Here is a 16319-nt window from a genome sequence, read left to right as displayed (position 1 = left end):
ACACTGTATAATTTATTGTACTATTTATTTCTTCAAATCTTCAGTGTTTTCTATGTATTTGCTGACAAAAAATAAAGAAATACATTTTAGTTTGTCACCATAGTGTTTTCCATGTTCCGTTATTTTCACTGTGTCACGAAGGACAATTTTTTTCTTTAAGCTAGTGACTATTTGTCTTTTATTAAGTTAGAATCCTCAAAAAAAAAAAAGGGTCTCTAAACACTTCATTATTTAGATGAATTGTGCAAAGTACTGAATTAAATATCAACTGACTTAAAACACTGCTGAAAATGATTACTGAGGTTTATCTTCATGTTTTGGATGCTTAGTCTTGAAATCTTTGGCTAATCAAGATGACTTCAAACTATCTCTAGCTAGATATCTCTATCTCAAGGCACAATACTCATTTAGGAGGGATTCGTGTTTAACAAGCCATGTTTCAAATGGTTTTCCCACAAATTTCCATTTTTATTTTTTTTTATTTTATTTTTGGCCAAATCTGATCCAACTATCAATGTTCTACCTTATAATATGGCTGAGAAACAGCTCATGTTAGAAATATTCCTAAGTGTGGGCTTTTTTACTTTGTCATTGTTTGCTCTCCCTTGGATTCCCTGTAATAGTTTTAAACCGCAGTTTATTTGTTGATTTACAGGAATATGTTAAAGCCACTTGTGTGTTCTGTGAGGATTAATTTTGTTAAAACTAAATTCTGAAATACAAAGGACAACCTTAATTGATTACTGAACGCTGAAAGCTAATGAAGGAGTAAGGTTACTCTGTTCATGCCCTTCCCAACAATATTGTCCCCAACACACGACTGGCTCACTCACAGACCAAGGGAGAGTTCCAGTGACACCCTATATGAAATTTCAGTAGTTTTGCTTTCTTTCTTCTCACAGACCAAAGAATTGTCTTGTACAACCCCTGAGGTGTTTGCACCCATTTGTAAACATTTATACTAGTCTTCAAGCACCAAGAGGGGATATCTTATTTACAGTTTATCCCTGGACCAACCCCAGTACCTGGTATGTAGTAGTAACTGACTTAGTAGGTATCTATTGAATGAATAAGTGACTTAGTGTCTGACATGTACATATTATCTATCTTATACACTGTAGTGAAAATAAAGGTTGAGCACTGTCAGTTTAAAAGAGGATAGGAATGAAGAACAATGGTATTCTCCTATTGTCACATCCACCTGGAATGCACAAAATGCTTTATAAGATCACTTTCCTCCACCACTTTCTTTTATATATTTATGCGATCTGGCACTCCTTCATGGCTGCCTAAGTGTTATACTTCTACTCTTAGTGATAATTTTATGAAAAAATATTATTTAGTAAGGAAAACTACAAGAACTGGTATCTACAAAGTAAGCATTTTTTGGAACCAGAGGCTCTTTGAAACGTTATGGAAGAGTTCCAAAATGCTTGTAGGAAAAAAAAAAAATTGTTCATGAATAGACCAACTTGAAAGCTGCAAGCAAAACAGTGCTACTCATATGACATTGATACATAAACTATAGATCATGCTTCCTGTATTGCTCAAAATCTATGAAATATCTCAAAGCTAGAAAGGAGAGGCGGCAACAACTCAGGTGAGGAAGAACTTAAGTAATGAAAATCTGACATTTTCCAATTTCAATTAAATGGCTTTACTAGATTCAAAGGCTGTTTAATAGGGCTTGGACAGAATTAAAGCATTACTATGAAAGGTCACTGATGGATAATTGATTTGAGTCTGTATATAAGGTTGCTGGATAAGAGCCACATTATTTAGGATCTCCATGGAGAAGAATGAAAGAAAGGCTAGTTTCCTCAATTGACTTTAGCAGGTTCAGCTGGAATATTTTACTGTTGAAAGTTTCCTTAGAGTTAGTGAAAAAAAATTCATCTTTAAAGATGAAAATAAAAGGGAAAAGTTTTATTTTAAAAATCCTAAAGAAGATTCATGAATACAAGCAGATAAGATACATTCAAAGGAATCTTGTGAAATTCTTGAAAAGTAGAAACATCTAAGTAGGAAGAAACCATTTAAGAAGAAAGGACTTGATTAATAAAATAAATGAATAATACAGGTAACTGATAATCCTTAAATACACATGATAGATGTATTGCCCTGAAGAGGAACAATGCACTGAATCCAGAACCATAGATATTGGGGGAAAAATACCCTGTCAGAAAAATATGTGTAGCTACTAAATGGGGTGCTATTTTTGAACTAACCGCTACATATGTAGGTGTATTAACAAGAGGAAAGAAAGTAATAATTGGTAGTTGTAGAGGAAAAACTTCAAAAAAAGAATAATTAAACTGAATATCAGAGCAATCTTCCTGAGAGGATGAATTTTAGATTACTCAATAGATTTAAGGGAAATTACTCAAACTCATGTGACTAATCTGTGAATACTAACATGAACACAAAATATCACAAAAAATTTTGAACTGGTAGTTAAATAAAGAAGATAACCATTTGAGTCATTTTCATCTCTAGGTTTTTTTTTTTTTTTTTGATCATATGGCTCACAGTAACAAAAATTAGGAATCCAAAATATACATGGTGGAAAGGAGACTAATACAGTTTACACATTTTATAATTTTTAGAATTTTACTTGTTCTCATAACCTAGAAAATGTGCTTCTTCAGGGGTGTGTTCTTAAAGAAAAACAAATGTACCTTTGCTTGATTCTTTCCTTTTGGTTTCTTTTGGAGTATAATTCCATTCTTTTGGAATGCTCTCACGCAGACATTCAAGAACACTGTGCTTGTTAAGGTTTGTCTCACAGTTTCTCCAAGAGCTCAGCACAGATATTATCTGCTTCACAATGTCCTTGACGGCGTCAGTCAGTGCCAGTCTCAGGCATCGGATGACCTCTACCTCAGACTCCATGCACGTTGAGACTTTAAAATCAGACAGCATATTACAGTTAGCAGAATCTGGAAATATTCTGTGCCCTGTTCAGTTGGGAATTCAGCTTCTCAATAATCTAGTTTAAAGCTATAGGAAAAGAAAGCTGCTTTTAGCCTAGAAATCATGTAATTGATAAACAGTCCATAGACATTTGAAAAAAAAAAAGTTACTGCTTGGTAATAAAGGGAATGGTAGTTAAAATAACAGTGAATACCAGCATTTGCTGGTACTTTGGGGACTCTACTGGTGGATATATAAATTGTATGACCTTCTTAGATGACAACTTGACAATAATAGTAAAAGCTTTAACACTTTACTTACCTTTTAATACATTTATTCCTTCTCTGGAACTTTATCCTAAGAAATTAATTATGATTATATAAATAATATAAAGAAAAATTGGGAAATAATCCAAATGTCCAATAACTGGGGATTTGTTTAATTAGCTTAGGTATATCCATATTCACAGTAAAGCCATTTATCAATTAGTTAAAAAAAAAAAAAGCAGGTTAACAATGAGATGTCACCTCACACCAGTCAGAATGGCCATCATCAACAAATCTAGAAACAATAAATGCTGGAGAGGGTGTGGAGAAAAGGGACCCCTCCTGCACTGTTGATGGGAATATAAATTGATACATCCACTATGGAGAACAGTATGGAGGTTTCTTAAAAAACTAAAAATAGAACTACCACAAAACCCAGCAGTCCTACTACTGGGCATATACTCTGAGAAAACCACAATTCAAAAATACACATGTACTCCAATGTTCACTGCAGCACTACTTACAATAGCCAGGATATGGAAGCAACCTAAATGTCCATTAACAAATGAATGGATAAAGAAGCTGTGGCACATATATACAATGGAATATTACTCAGCCATAAAAAGGAACAAAATTGAGTTATTTGTAATGAGGTGGATAGACCTAGAGTCTGTCATACAGAGTGAACTAAGTCAGAAAGAGAAAATCAAATTCTGTATGCTAACACACATATATGGAATCTTAAAAAAAAGGTACTGATGAACCTAGTGGCAGGGCATGAATAAAGTTGCACACATAGAGAATGGACTTGAGGACACAGGAGGGGGAAGGGGAAGCTGGGATGAAATAAGAGAGTAGCACTGACATACATACACTACCAAATGTAAAATGTATGGCTAGTGGGAAGCTGTTGCATAGCACAGGGAGATCAGCTTGATGCTTTGTGACAACCTAGAGGGGTGGGATAGGGAGGGTGGGAGGGCAGCTCAAGAGGGAGGGGATATGGCAATATATGTATATTTATAGCTGATTCACTTTGTTGTACAGCAGAAACTAACACAACATTGTAATGCAATTATACTCCAATAAAGATATTTTTTAAAAAGTGGGATGAGTCTAAAGTAAAAACATTAAAATAAAAAGCTCACCCTTAAAAAAAAAAGAGCATGTTAGAAAAGAGTATGAGATACTATTTTTATTAAAAAATACATATCTACATACATATATAAAAGAATTAAAAGATGTACTCTAAAAGGTTAATGGTGATTATCAATGACTAATGAGATTTCAGGTGATTGTCCTCTTCCTTTCCTTCTTCATCTTTTACTTTTTCTCCCTCCCTCCCTCCTTTCTTTCTCCCTTTCCTCCTTCCCTTCTTTCCAATAAAAAGTATTACCTGCAATGACTATGTATTACTTGTGTGATAAATGCAATAAAAGTTTTTGTTTGTTTTTTAAAATGACTGGGAAGTCCAGGGACCATCACTTGAATCAATAAAGAGCATCTATATGATTTTTTTTGCCCTCAAATTTCAAGGTGATATTTCTCAAATGACAACCCATTGTTAAAACCACCATGGTGCTGAAACTAAGAGCTGGTTCTTTGAAAATATACAAAATTGACAAACCTTTAGCCAGACTCATCAAGAAAAAAAGAGAGAGGGTCCAAATCAATAAAATCAGAAATGAAAAAGAAGTTATGTCTGACACCACAGAAATACAAAAGATCGTAAGAAACTACAACTATATGCCAATAAAATGGACAACCTAGAAGAAATGGACAAATTACTAGATATGTACAATATCCCAAGACTGAACCAGGAAGAAACAGAAAATATGAACAGACCAATTACCAGTAATTATATTGAATCAGTAATTTAAAAAAACTCCCACCAAACAAAAGTCCAGGAACAGATGGCTTCACAGGTGAATTCTACCAAATATCTATCCTTCTCAAACTATTCCAAAAAATTGTAGAGGAGGGAAAACTTCCAAACACATTCTACAAGGCCAGCATCACCGTGATACCAAAACTAGACAAAGATATCACAAAAAAGGAAAATTACAGGCCAATATCACTGATGGACATAGATGCAAAAACCCTGAACAAAATGTTAGCAAACTGAATCCAACAATACATTAAAAGGATCATATACCATATCAAGTGGGATTTATCCCTGGGGTGCAAGGATTTTTCAATATCTGCAAATCAATCAATGTGATACACCACATTAATAAATCAAAGAATAAAAACCATATGATCATCTTAAAAGATGCAGAAAAAGCTTTTGATAAAATTCAACATCCATTTATGATAAAAATTCTCCAGAAAGCAGGCATAGAGGGAACATACCTAAACATAATAAAAACCATGTATGACAAACCTACAGCTAACATCATACTCAATGATGAAAAGCTGAAAGCACTTTCTCTAAGATCAGGAACAAGACAAGGATGCCCAAAGAGGTACAAACTACTATGTATAAGATAAATAAGGTAAAAGGATATATTGTACAACAAGGGAATATAGCCAATATTTTATAATAACCATAAATGGAATATAACCTTTAAAAACTGTGAATCACTATGTTGTACACCTGAACCTTGTATAATATTGTACATCAACTATACCTCAATTAAAAAAAAACACACCATGGTGAAGAGGATCTTGGTGATATCAAATGTTGAGAGTTTTATTTTTTAGCATGACATAATCATCAGTTAGGTAAACTTGTTGCTCTTTATGTGAATGGTGGATGGTGTAGCTGTCTGTCTTTTTAATGATGTTTCAAGACTTTAATTCATTGAAGGACATAAAGAAGCCTTCTTCCTGTATCAGTAATTAACATTCATTTGGGTTGAACTCTTTGGAGTCATGGATTAAATGCATCTCAGATATCTAAAAATTCTAGAAAGCCAGGAATTCCTCTATTTCCTTTTGTTAAAAGGGTATGTTTATTCCTTTCAAAATAAAATCAAGGAATTGAAAATGATAAAATAATAGACTTATCTAAAAGAATTATTTTAAAATTACATGAATTAATTTGTGTAAAGTAACTACCATATAGTAGGCACTCTGTAAGTATTTGCTATTATTATTATTACCTAAGATAAGAGTTTTCTGGAAAAATTACAATTGTACAGTGTTGTGGTGCCCAGTGTTCTCTTGATGCAGGGTTCTGAAACATCTTGAGCACTAGATACTACTACAGGGAAGATTAATCAATATCCACAGATGCCTATGGCAGAGATAAGAAAGAAGAAATGGAGAACAGAGAACAGAGAAAAGAAAGTGGCAGGGTATTCTGATTTCTGGCTCTGCATACAATGAGCTTGGATGTTTCTACTTTATTCTAACAGCAAGTAAAATACTGAACAGATAAAAAAAATCAACAACTCTTCCTGGATCTGTAAAAGAGGTGAGGACACAAGGCAAACCACAGCCCCCCAGACTGGAGAGACAGACAGGCAAATACAGCAAGGCACAGCTTACTGGAGTAGAGACTCACAAGCAGAAACTATCCTGGGAACCAGAACCAATGTAGGAAAATCTCAGCTGTAACTGATCAATTGCTGGAGGCTCAGTGTAGACAAGTCTGAGAGTTAAAACTCTAGGGAGTGGCTTCCCTGGTGGCGCAGTGGTTGAGAGTCCGCTTGCCAATGCAGGGGACACGGGTTCGTGCCCTGGTCCAGGAAGATCCCACATGCTGCAGAGCGGCTGGGCCCATGAGCCATGGCCGCTGAGCCTGCGCATCCGGGGCCTGTGCTCCACAACGGGAGAGGCCACGACAGTGAGAGTCCCGTGTACCACAAAAAAAAAAAGAAAAAACAAACTCTAGGGAGACCCTCTCATGGGGGAGCTGTTACACTCTTGTGAGTTTTACCTCCAGGAACCTGACTAGGTTTCCACAGCAGATATCAAAGAAAAATCCTATAGTGCTTCCAGCAAGAGGAGGGAAAAAGAAACATCTGGAAATATGCCAGCACACCCTGTTTTTCTTAAGGCCTGCCCTTAGGAGAAACTACTAAAACAGAGCCTAACTCACTAGGCATATTCTCAGAGCCTAATTGTCCTAGGACAGGAGAAATACTCAGCTCCAGCCCACTCTAACCATACTCTCAGACCTAAGGAAGGGGTAAGAAAAAAACTGAAATGCTTGTTAAGTACACCACAGAGGCATAGGCTCACTAAATGACTGAGATCTAAACATAGACCTATAAAATGCTTCCCCTCCTTTACACCTCTCCACCACTTAGTAAAGGCCTATTTACAGCAGTTCTTTTTACTCAGAACATCATGTCCAGCTTTCAAGAAAAAAATTACAAGACAAACTAAAAGTCAAAAAATACTATTTGAAAAGACAGAGAGAGCATCAGAAACAGACATGGCAAAGATATCAGAATTATCAGACTGGGAGTTTAAAACAGCTGTGATTAATATGTAAAGGACTCTAATGAAAAAAGTAAATAGCATGCAAGAACAAATGGGCAATGTAAGTAGAGAGATGGATACTGAGAAAGAAACAGAAAGAAACACTAGCAATCAAAAACACTGTAACAAATGAAGAATGCCTTTTCTGGGCTTATTAGTAGAAGGCGCATGGCTGAGGAAAGAATCTCTGAGTTTGAGGATGTCTCAGTAGAAACTTCTAAAACTGAAAAGCAAAGAGAACAAAGACTGAAAAAAAACAAACCCCACAACCAGAAGAGAATATCCAAGGAGTATGGGACAACTATAAAGGTGTAACATACTTGTAAAGGGAATACAAGGAGAAGACAGAAGGGACAGAAGAAATATTGAAACAATAATAACTGAGCATTTTCCCTAAATTAATGTCAAACACTGAACTACAGATCCAGGAAGTTCAGAGAACACCAAGCAGAATAAATGCTAAAAAACAAACAAACAAACAAAGAATGAACAACAACAACCAAAAAAAAATATACCTAGGCATATCATTTTCAAATTACAGAAAATAAAAGATAAAGTCCTGAAAGAAGCCAGAACATAGAAACACCTTACCTATAGAGGAAGAAAGATAAGAATTACATTTAACTTCTTAGAAACCATACAAGCAAGAAGACAGTAGAATGAAATATTTAAAGTGTTGAGAGAAAAAAAAAAAAAATCAACCTAGAATTCTGCACCCTGCAAGACTATCCTTCAAAAGTGAAAGAGAAATAATGACTTACTCAAGACAAACAAAAACTGAAGAAATTTGTTGCTGGTCAACCTGACTTGCAAGAAATGTTAAAAGAAATTCTTTAGGTAGAAGGAAAACAATATGGGTCAGAAACTGAAATCTACATAAAGTAAGGAAGAACATTGAAGAGGAATAAGTGAAGGTAAAATAAAACCTTTTATTTTTCTTATTCATAACTAATCTAACAGAAAACAGTTTGTTCAAAATAATAATACTAGCAATGTGTTTAATTATGTGTGCTTATGTATATAGCATTCTTATATATGCTTATGTATAGTGAAATGAATGACAGAAATGATACATGGATGGGAGGGAGAAATTAGGATTATTTTGTTAGCATAATGTACTCACACAATCTGTGAAATGGTATAGTGTTATTTGAAAGTGGACTTAGTTTCAAACTCTGTCTTTCTATATATACTGCAAACTCTAGGGCAACCATTAAAAAAGTTAAAAAAGAAGTATAACCGATATGCTAAAAAAAGTGAGAAAATAGAATAATATAAAATGTTCAGTTAAAACCAACAAAGGCAGAACAAAATAGTGAAAAATAAAAACAAAAAACAAGGGCAACAAATAGAAAACAGTAACAAATATGGTAGATATTAATCCAACTATATGAATAATCACTTTGAACGTCAATGGTCTAAAAGCACCAATTAAAAGACAGAGATTGATCAGTGGAGACCAAAAACCAAGACCCAACTATATGTTGTCTATAAGAAGTCAACTGTAGATATGAAGACACATATAGATTAAAAGCAAATAGATGGAGAAAAATATACCATGCTAACACTAACCAAAAGAAAGCAAGAATAGTTACATTAATTTCAGGCAAAGCAGACTTCAAAATAAGGAAAGTTATTAGAGATAAGGGAGGGCATTACATAATGATAAAGGTGTCAGTTCTCCAAGAACTCATACCAATCCTTAATGTGTATGCACCTGACAACAGAGTGTCAAACTACGTGAGGCAAAAACTGATAGAATTACAAGGAAAACTAGATGAATCTGCTATCATTGTTGGAGACTTTAGCACCCTCTATCAGAGATGGACAGATCCAGAAAGTAGAAAATCATTATGGACATAGCTGAACTCAATACCACCATCAATCAGTTGGGTATAATTGACATCTATGGACTACATCCAACAACAGCAGAATACACAGTCTTCTCAAGCTTGTATAGAACATTCACTAACATAGACCACATTCTGGGCCATAAAACATAGCTTAACAAAATTTTTAAAAATATAGAGTATACCATGTTTGCTCTCAGATCACAATGGAATTGCACTAGAAATCAATAACAAAAAGGTAACTGGAAAATTCTGAAACAGGTGGATATTGAACAACATACTTTTAGATAATACATGGGTAAAAGTAGAAATCTCAAGAGAAACTGTAAAATACTTTGAACCAAATGAAGATAAAAACACAACGTAAAATTTGTCAGATGTAGCAAAACTGCTTAGAGGGAAATTTAGAGCACAGAATGCATATACTAGAAAAGAAGAAAGATCTAAACTCAAGAGTCAAAGTTTTCCCCTTAGGAAAATGGAAAAAGAAGAGCAAATTAAACCCAAGCTAAGCAGAAGAAAAGAAATAAGAATTAGAGCAGAAATCATGAACCTGAAAACAGGAAATCAATAGAGAAAATCAAAACTAAAAACTGGTTCTTTGAAAAGATCAATAAAATCAATAAGCCTCTAGCCAGGCTAACTAAGAAATAAAGAGAGAGCATGCAAACTATTAATATCAGAAATAAAAGAAGGAACATCACTACAGATCCCATGGACATTAAAAGGATAGTAAAGGAATACTATGAACTACTCTATGCTCCCAAAATTTGATAATCTAAATGAAATGAACTAATTCCCTGAAAGACACAATCTGCCAAAATTCACACACAAAAAAGAAATATACAATCCGAATAGGCCTATATCCATAAAAGAAATTTAATCAATAATTAATAATCTTCCAAAACAGAAAGCACCAGGCCCAGATGGGTTCACTGGTGAAATTCCACCAAACGTTTAAAAAAAGAAATTATACCAATTCCTTTCAATCTCTTTCAGAACATAGAAACAGAGGGACTACTTCCTAACTCATTTTGAAGCCAGCATTACCTGAATACCAACGAGACAAAGACATTACCAAAAAAAAAACTACAGATCAATATATCTCATGAACATAGATACAAAAATCCTAAACAAAATATTAGCAAATTGAACTTAATGATGCATAAAAAGAATTATACACCATGACCAAGCGGGATTTATCCAAGATATTCAAGGCCGTTTCAACATTAGAAAATCTGTAAGTACACAACTGTTAGTGAAAACAAAATCTGTAAAGGACAAAAACAAAATCTAGACACTTAACAATGTAACATTCATAACATCTGGCATTTTTTCCATAACATAAAAAAACAAAAAGAAAAACGCTGTGATCCCTAATCAGGAGAAAAATCACCCAATAGAAAGACACACAAAAATGATAGAAATGATGGAATGAGCAAACAAGGGTTTAAATTAAAACAGACTTCATACATATGTGCAAGGATTTTAAAATGAGGAGAGATATGCAAAATATAAAAAGGAACTAAATGGAATTGCTAGAAATTAGAAATATCTGGAATAAAAAAATTCACTGGATAGTCTTTTTTTTTTTTTTTTTTTTTTTTTGATGTAGGGGGTAGGAGTTTAGTAATTTATGTATTTATTTTTGCTGTGTGTTGGGTCTTTGTTTCTGTGCGAGGGCTTTCTCTAGTTGTGGCAAGCGGGGGCCACTCTTCATCGCGGTGCGTGGGCCTCTCGCTATCGCGGCCTCTCTTGTTGCGGAGCACAGGCTCCAGACGCGCAGGCTCAGTAGTTGTGGCTCACGGGCCCAGCTGCTCCGCGGCATGTGGGATCCTCCCAGACCAGGGCTCGAACCCGTGTCCCCTGCATTAGCAGGCAGACTCTCAACCACTGCACCACCAGGGAAGCCCCACTGGATAGTCTTAATAGCAGTTATACACTACAGAAGAAAAGGTCCTTGAATTTGCAGGTACAATATAAAGTGTCCAAACCAAACCACAGAGAGAAAGAAGGCAAAAAAAAATAAAAACCAAATAAGAACAAGAACAAAATCAAAGAATGCAGCTTCAGTGATATGTGGGATAATACCAAGAGGTCTAATAATAAGAATCCCAGAAAAAAGTGGTGGTAGGGGGGACAAAAGATAAAATATCCCAAGAGAGAATGGCTGAAAAATTTACAGATATGATAAAAACTAAACATCATCAGATATAAAAGCTCAACAAACCCCAAGAAGAATAAATAAAAAGGAAACCAAAACAAAGCACATCATAATAAAATTGCTGCAAAGTAGTGATAAAGAGAAAAATCTTAAAATGAACAACAAAAAGAAGACACATTATATAAAAGGAAACATACACTTTAAAACCTATACTGATTTATCATCAGAATCAATGCAAGCCACAAGACAGAATAATGTCTTCAAAGTGCTGGGTGAAAAAGGAAAATGAAAGACAACAAAAAAAATCTCTGAACCCAAAAGTCTATGTCTGATGAAAAATATTTCAGATATGAAGACAAAGCCCTTTTTTCATGCAAATAAAATAAATAAAATAAAATAAATTGATGGCAGAAAATTTGTAGTACATGAAATATTAAAGGAAGTATTGATACTTCAGGTAGAAAGAAAATGATATCCGTCAGAAACCTAGATCTATACAAGTAAAAGAAGAGTACCAGAAATGGTAGATAGATGGACAAATATAAAAGACTTTCTTCTCATTTTTAGCTTCTTTAAACTGTAACTGACTAAAACTAAAAAAACCCAATAGATTGTGGGGTTTATAACATTAGTAGAAATTACATGACAACACTAGCATAAAGAACAGGAGAGAGTAAATAGAAATATACTTGTGTAAGGTTCTTAGATTAGATGTAAAAGTGGTATGATAGTAAAAAGTAAACTGTGATGAGTTAAAGATACTCATCACAAGATGTAAACCTTGGAACAACTACTAAAATAAATAGAGTTATATCTAATAAGCCATTAGCAAAGATAAAATGTCATATTGAAAAATACTCAGTTAATCTAAAGGAGACCAATATAAAGGTTAAAAGGAATAGAGGTGGGACAAGCAGAAAGCAAATAATATAGTCATGTAGTTCCAAGTGTTAGAATAGAAGATCCACAATTAGATATGCATTTGATCAATTGTTCATTTGATTTCTGACAAAAACACTGAAGTAATTCAACTGGGAAAGAACAGTGATTTCTAAAAAGGATGCTGGGAAAAATTGCATGTTTGTATGAAAAAGTATGAATTTCAATACTTACACCACACAAAAAAGCAACAACTTGAAATTAATCATAGAATTAAATATGAAAAACTAGAACTATAAAATTCCCAGAAAAAAACATAGGAGAAATCTTGGCACTCTTTAGATAAGCAAATAGTTCTTAGGACACAAAAAAGCACTATTATAAAGAAAACTGTTAAGTTGGACTCATCAAAATTGCAAGCTTCTCCCTATCAAAAGACCTTGTTAAGGGAATGAAAAAGTAAGCAATAGACTGTGGAGAAAATTTTTTAATACATTATCTTGACAAATAACTTGTATCAAGAATATATAAAGGACTCTTTACAACTCAGTAAGACAAATAATCCAATTAATAAATGAAGAAAAGTTTGAACAGATATTTTACAAAATAATTTTTTTCAAATGACTGTTAAGAACATGAAGAGGTGTTTGATGTCATTAATCACCAAGGAATTGTAAATTAAAGTCACAGTGAGATAATAGCACATACTCCTTAAAATGAATAAAAGCAAAAAGACAATTCCAAGTGTTGGTGAGGTATAGAGCAACCCAAACTCTCTTATATTACTGGTGGGAATGTAAAAAGACAGGATTACTCTGAACAACAGTTTAGTAGTTTCTTATAAAGTTTAACTCACAGTATGTGTTAAAGACATTTATTTCTTTTAAAAGAAAAAGGGAGTTAAGGAATAGTGTGACTGAAGTACAGTCAAAGTAACTTACGCTTTGGTATTTTCATTTGCCCAACTAAAGATTGCTGACCTACTTTGAGAGTACAGGCCTGAAATGATTGCTACCAAATCTATTACTTATAGTGTATTGGCCTTTGAAATGCCCACATGAGGTCCCCAACTTAATTGTTTTTTGTATTTCTATCTTTTGTAATCTTTTTTTAAATGGATATTTCCACTCTTGTTTTCCCCCCTAGCTTATGTTCATTCTAAGGAGTTACGTGTTGGATTTCTAATTATTAAATCAAATTATGTGTTTCATTACGGAATTCAAATGTTCACAAAGCAAATGTTTCAAAAAGTTTAGTCTAATAGAAAAAAATAAAGAGAAATAACACGGCCTGTGATCAGAAATTCTGTTGTTTTTTTTTTTGTTCTGAATCTGCAATTTAATCAGTGGATAATCTTAGGCAAGTCTCTTAACATTTCTGACCCTGGTTTACTTTGCAATAAGATGAGGATACTGCCTACTTCATCCTCACCTTTATACCCTAAAATCATAAGACTGTGATATATTATGGACAAGCTATACAGAAACCATAGACAGGAGGAAGAAAGGTGTTTCAGGAGGAAGAAAATACACCAGGTTTTAAATAATGTACTCCAGTCGATCTGGGTAATTATATTTACTGACACACAGATCTGTTAGTGGTAAAATGCAAATATTGTGGGATTATGATGTGTCTCAGCTATATTTCCTTTAAATCTGTCATATTTTCAAGTCAAACAGAAACCACCATAAAGGGCTTAATTTTGTTATGAATGAGTATATTTTATTATCTTAATAGCATTTTTAAGATACCTGTGATTGGTAACAGAAGAAAAGGAAAACTTTTGCAAAGACTTAAATAGGAGAGAAAACACAAAGGCACTGTCCCTCACAACCACTTCAAGGTCTTAGGTTCCAGAGAAGACATAATGTTGATGTAGAAACAACTTGTACAAAGGCCAGGGATGTTTCACCAGTTTGAAGTTCTGCCCCTTTGAGCCCCTCAACAAAATTCGGGCTCTATGAATATGTGTACTACTTGTTCCTGTTCCAGGAGACTTGTCCGACCATGGGGAGGCGGGTTTGCTCAATATGTAGATGGGAGAGAAGACTAATTAGAAGCAAGTAGCAGTTTTGCTTTCTCAGGCCACCACCTGAAACCCATTGATCTCTTCTAAGTCATTTTCAGTACAGTTTTGTGCTGAGTGACAGATGGTTCAAGAACTTAAGAAGTGAAAGATAAATAATGGTTGAAGCATGTGGGTCACCAATTCTTTAGAATCTTGTGAGAGAATTCGGCTCTTACCCTGACCAGAAACAACTAAAACCAGCAGGGGGTGGAGGGGGCTTTCAAGGTTGTTTTTCTTTCAGTTCAATAAAGTCTACATCAGAAATAATGCAGTCTTTTAAACTTAGGAGACTGACCATTTTGGGGGTTAAAAGGAAACAGTGAGAGAACATATGAGAACTAGAAAATAAGACTTTAAAAGGAGATAATTATTACAGAGTCTTTAAGTGATAGATTCAGGGTTTTGAAATCATTACATAGTTATCTATTGCTACTTTGCAGGGATAATGACCAAGAGAAGATGTAACATAATGACTTAAGAATAGTTTAAAAGGTATTCATGTCTGGAGGATAGTTAAAAAGTACAGGAAGAAGGAAACCATGATATGAGCCAGTTAGATTTTTTATATGGATTCTAGTAAATATTTTAAGGAAAGGTTGGTTGGTTCCAAAAAAGTGTATAAGGAAGTATATAGGTTGAAAGCCAAATGTAAATGATTTAAATAGTTAATGGACTAACAGAATAACCACTAAGTCCTCATCCTTCATTTTCCCAAGACATTAAGTATAGAGATATAAAGGCAGAATATTAAGGATAAAACAATGTGAGAGGGCTTCCCCGGTGGCACAGTGGTTGAGAATCCGCCTGCCAATGCAGGGGACACGGGTTCGATCCCTGGTCGGGGAAGATCCCACATGCCGTGGAGCAACTAAGCTCGTGTGCCACAACTACTGAACCTGTGCTCTAGATCCCGTGAGCCACAACTACTGAGCCCGCGTGCCGCAACTACTGAAGCCCGCGTGCCTAGAGCCGGTGCTCCGCAACAAGAGAAGCCACTGCAATGAGAAGCCCGTCTACCACAACGGAGAGTAGCCCCCACTCGCGGCAACTAGAGAAAGCCCGCGCGCAGCAACGAAGACCCAACACAGGCAAAAATAAATTAATTAATTAAATATTTTTTTTTAAATTAAAAAAAAAAACAATGTGAGAATGTTTACACCTGGTCCTGAAGGTGGGGTAACCCATGAACACTTCCTATTCGGATATGCAACCCGTTCTGTCTTTAATACCCACCCCAGCTGCGGGCAAACGAACAGTACGGCTGGGGAAAACACATACTGTCCCCAGAACAATGATAGGACATAATTGCCTTGTAGAGAGAGATGCACTATGATCATAATAATAAACTACATTTGAAGAAAATTGGCCAGCAGTTTTGTCTATCAGTTTATTAATAAAAGCACCCACGAATCACAAAGTATTTTCCACATCTTACTAATTTCTTATATGCTCAATAGCAAAACATAATCTGTGGTAAATATTAAATTTTTATGAGAGAACACTACCTAATAATAAAAAAAATCTGCATTACATAATTTTCCCCCTCAACTTTCCCCTCACCCTTGTCCCAAGTATATTAAATTTTGACAGGAACTAATGGTTAATGATTCCCAAAAGAAGACTTTATGCTGAAAAAATGTAAGATAATCCTTTACAAATAACAGATTCAGCAAAACTGACATCAATAAAAATTTTAAAACATCTTTAAAGATATATTTAAGTATCTATAAAACACTTCTTTTACAAAT

At 34.5% G+C, this 16319-nt stretch overlaps 1 protein-coding gene across 1 annotated transcript in view; it reads right to left on the bottom strand.

Annotated features, from left to right (window-relative positions):
* The window catches only part of KIAA0825, a gene marked incomplete at both ends in the record, with an annotated part of 341894 nt that overhangs the window by 205722 nt on the left and 119853 nt on the right, over positions 1-16319 (bottom strand). The window contains one exon of the mRNA XM_079701596.1: positions 2679-2903. Within this exon, the coding sequence (XP_079557722.1) occupies positions 2679-2903 (225 nt within the window). The remainder of the gene's footprint in view (positions 1-2678; positions 2904-16319) is intronic.

Source organism: Hyperoodon ampullatus (assembly GCF_949752795.1).
Source record: "Hyperoodon ampullatus genome assembly, chromosome: 4".
In the NCBI taxonomy this organism is placed as follows: domain Eukaryota; kingdom Metazoa; phylum Chordata; class Mammalia; order Artiodactyla; family Ziphiidae; genus Hyperoodon; species Hyperoodon ampullatus.
This window is presented reverse-complemented; position numbering and strand designations above follow the sequence as displayed.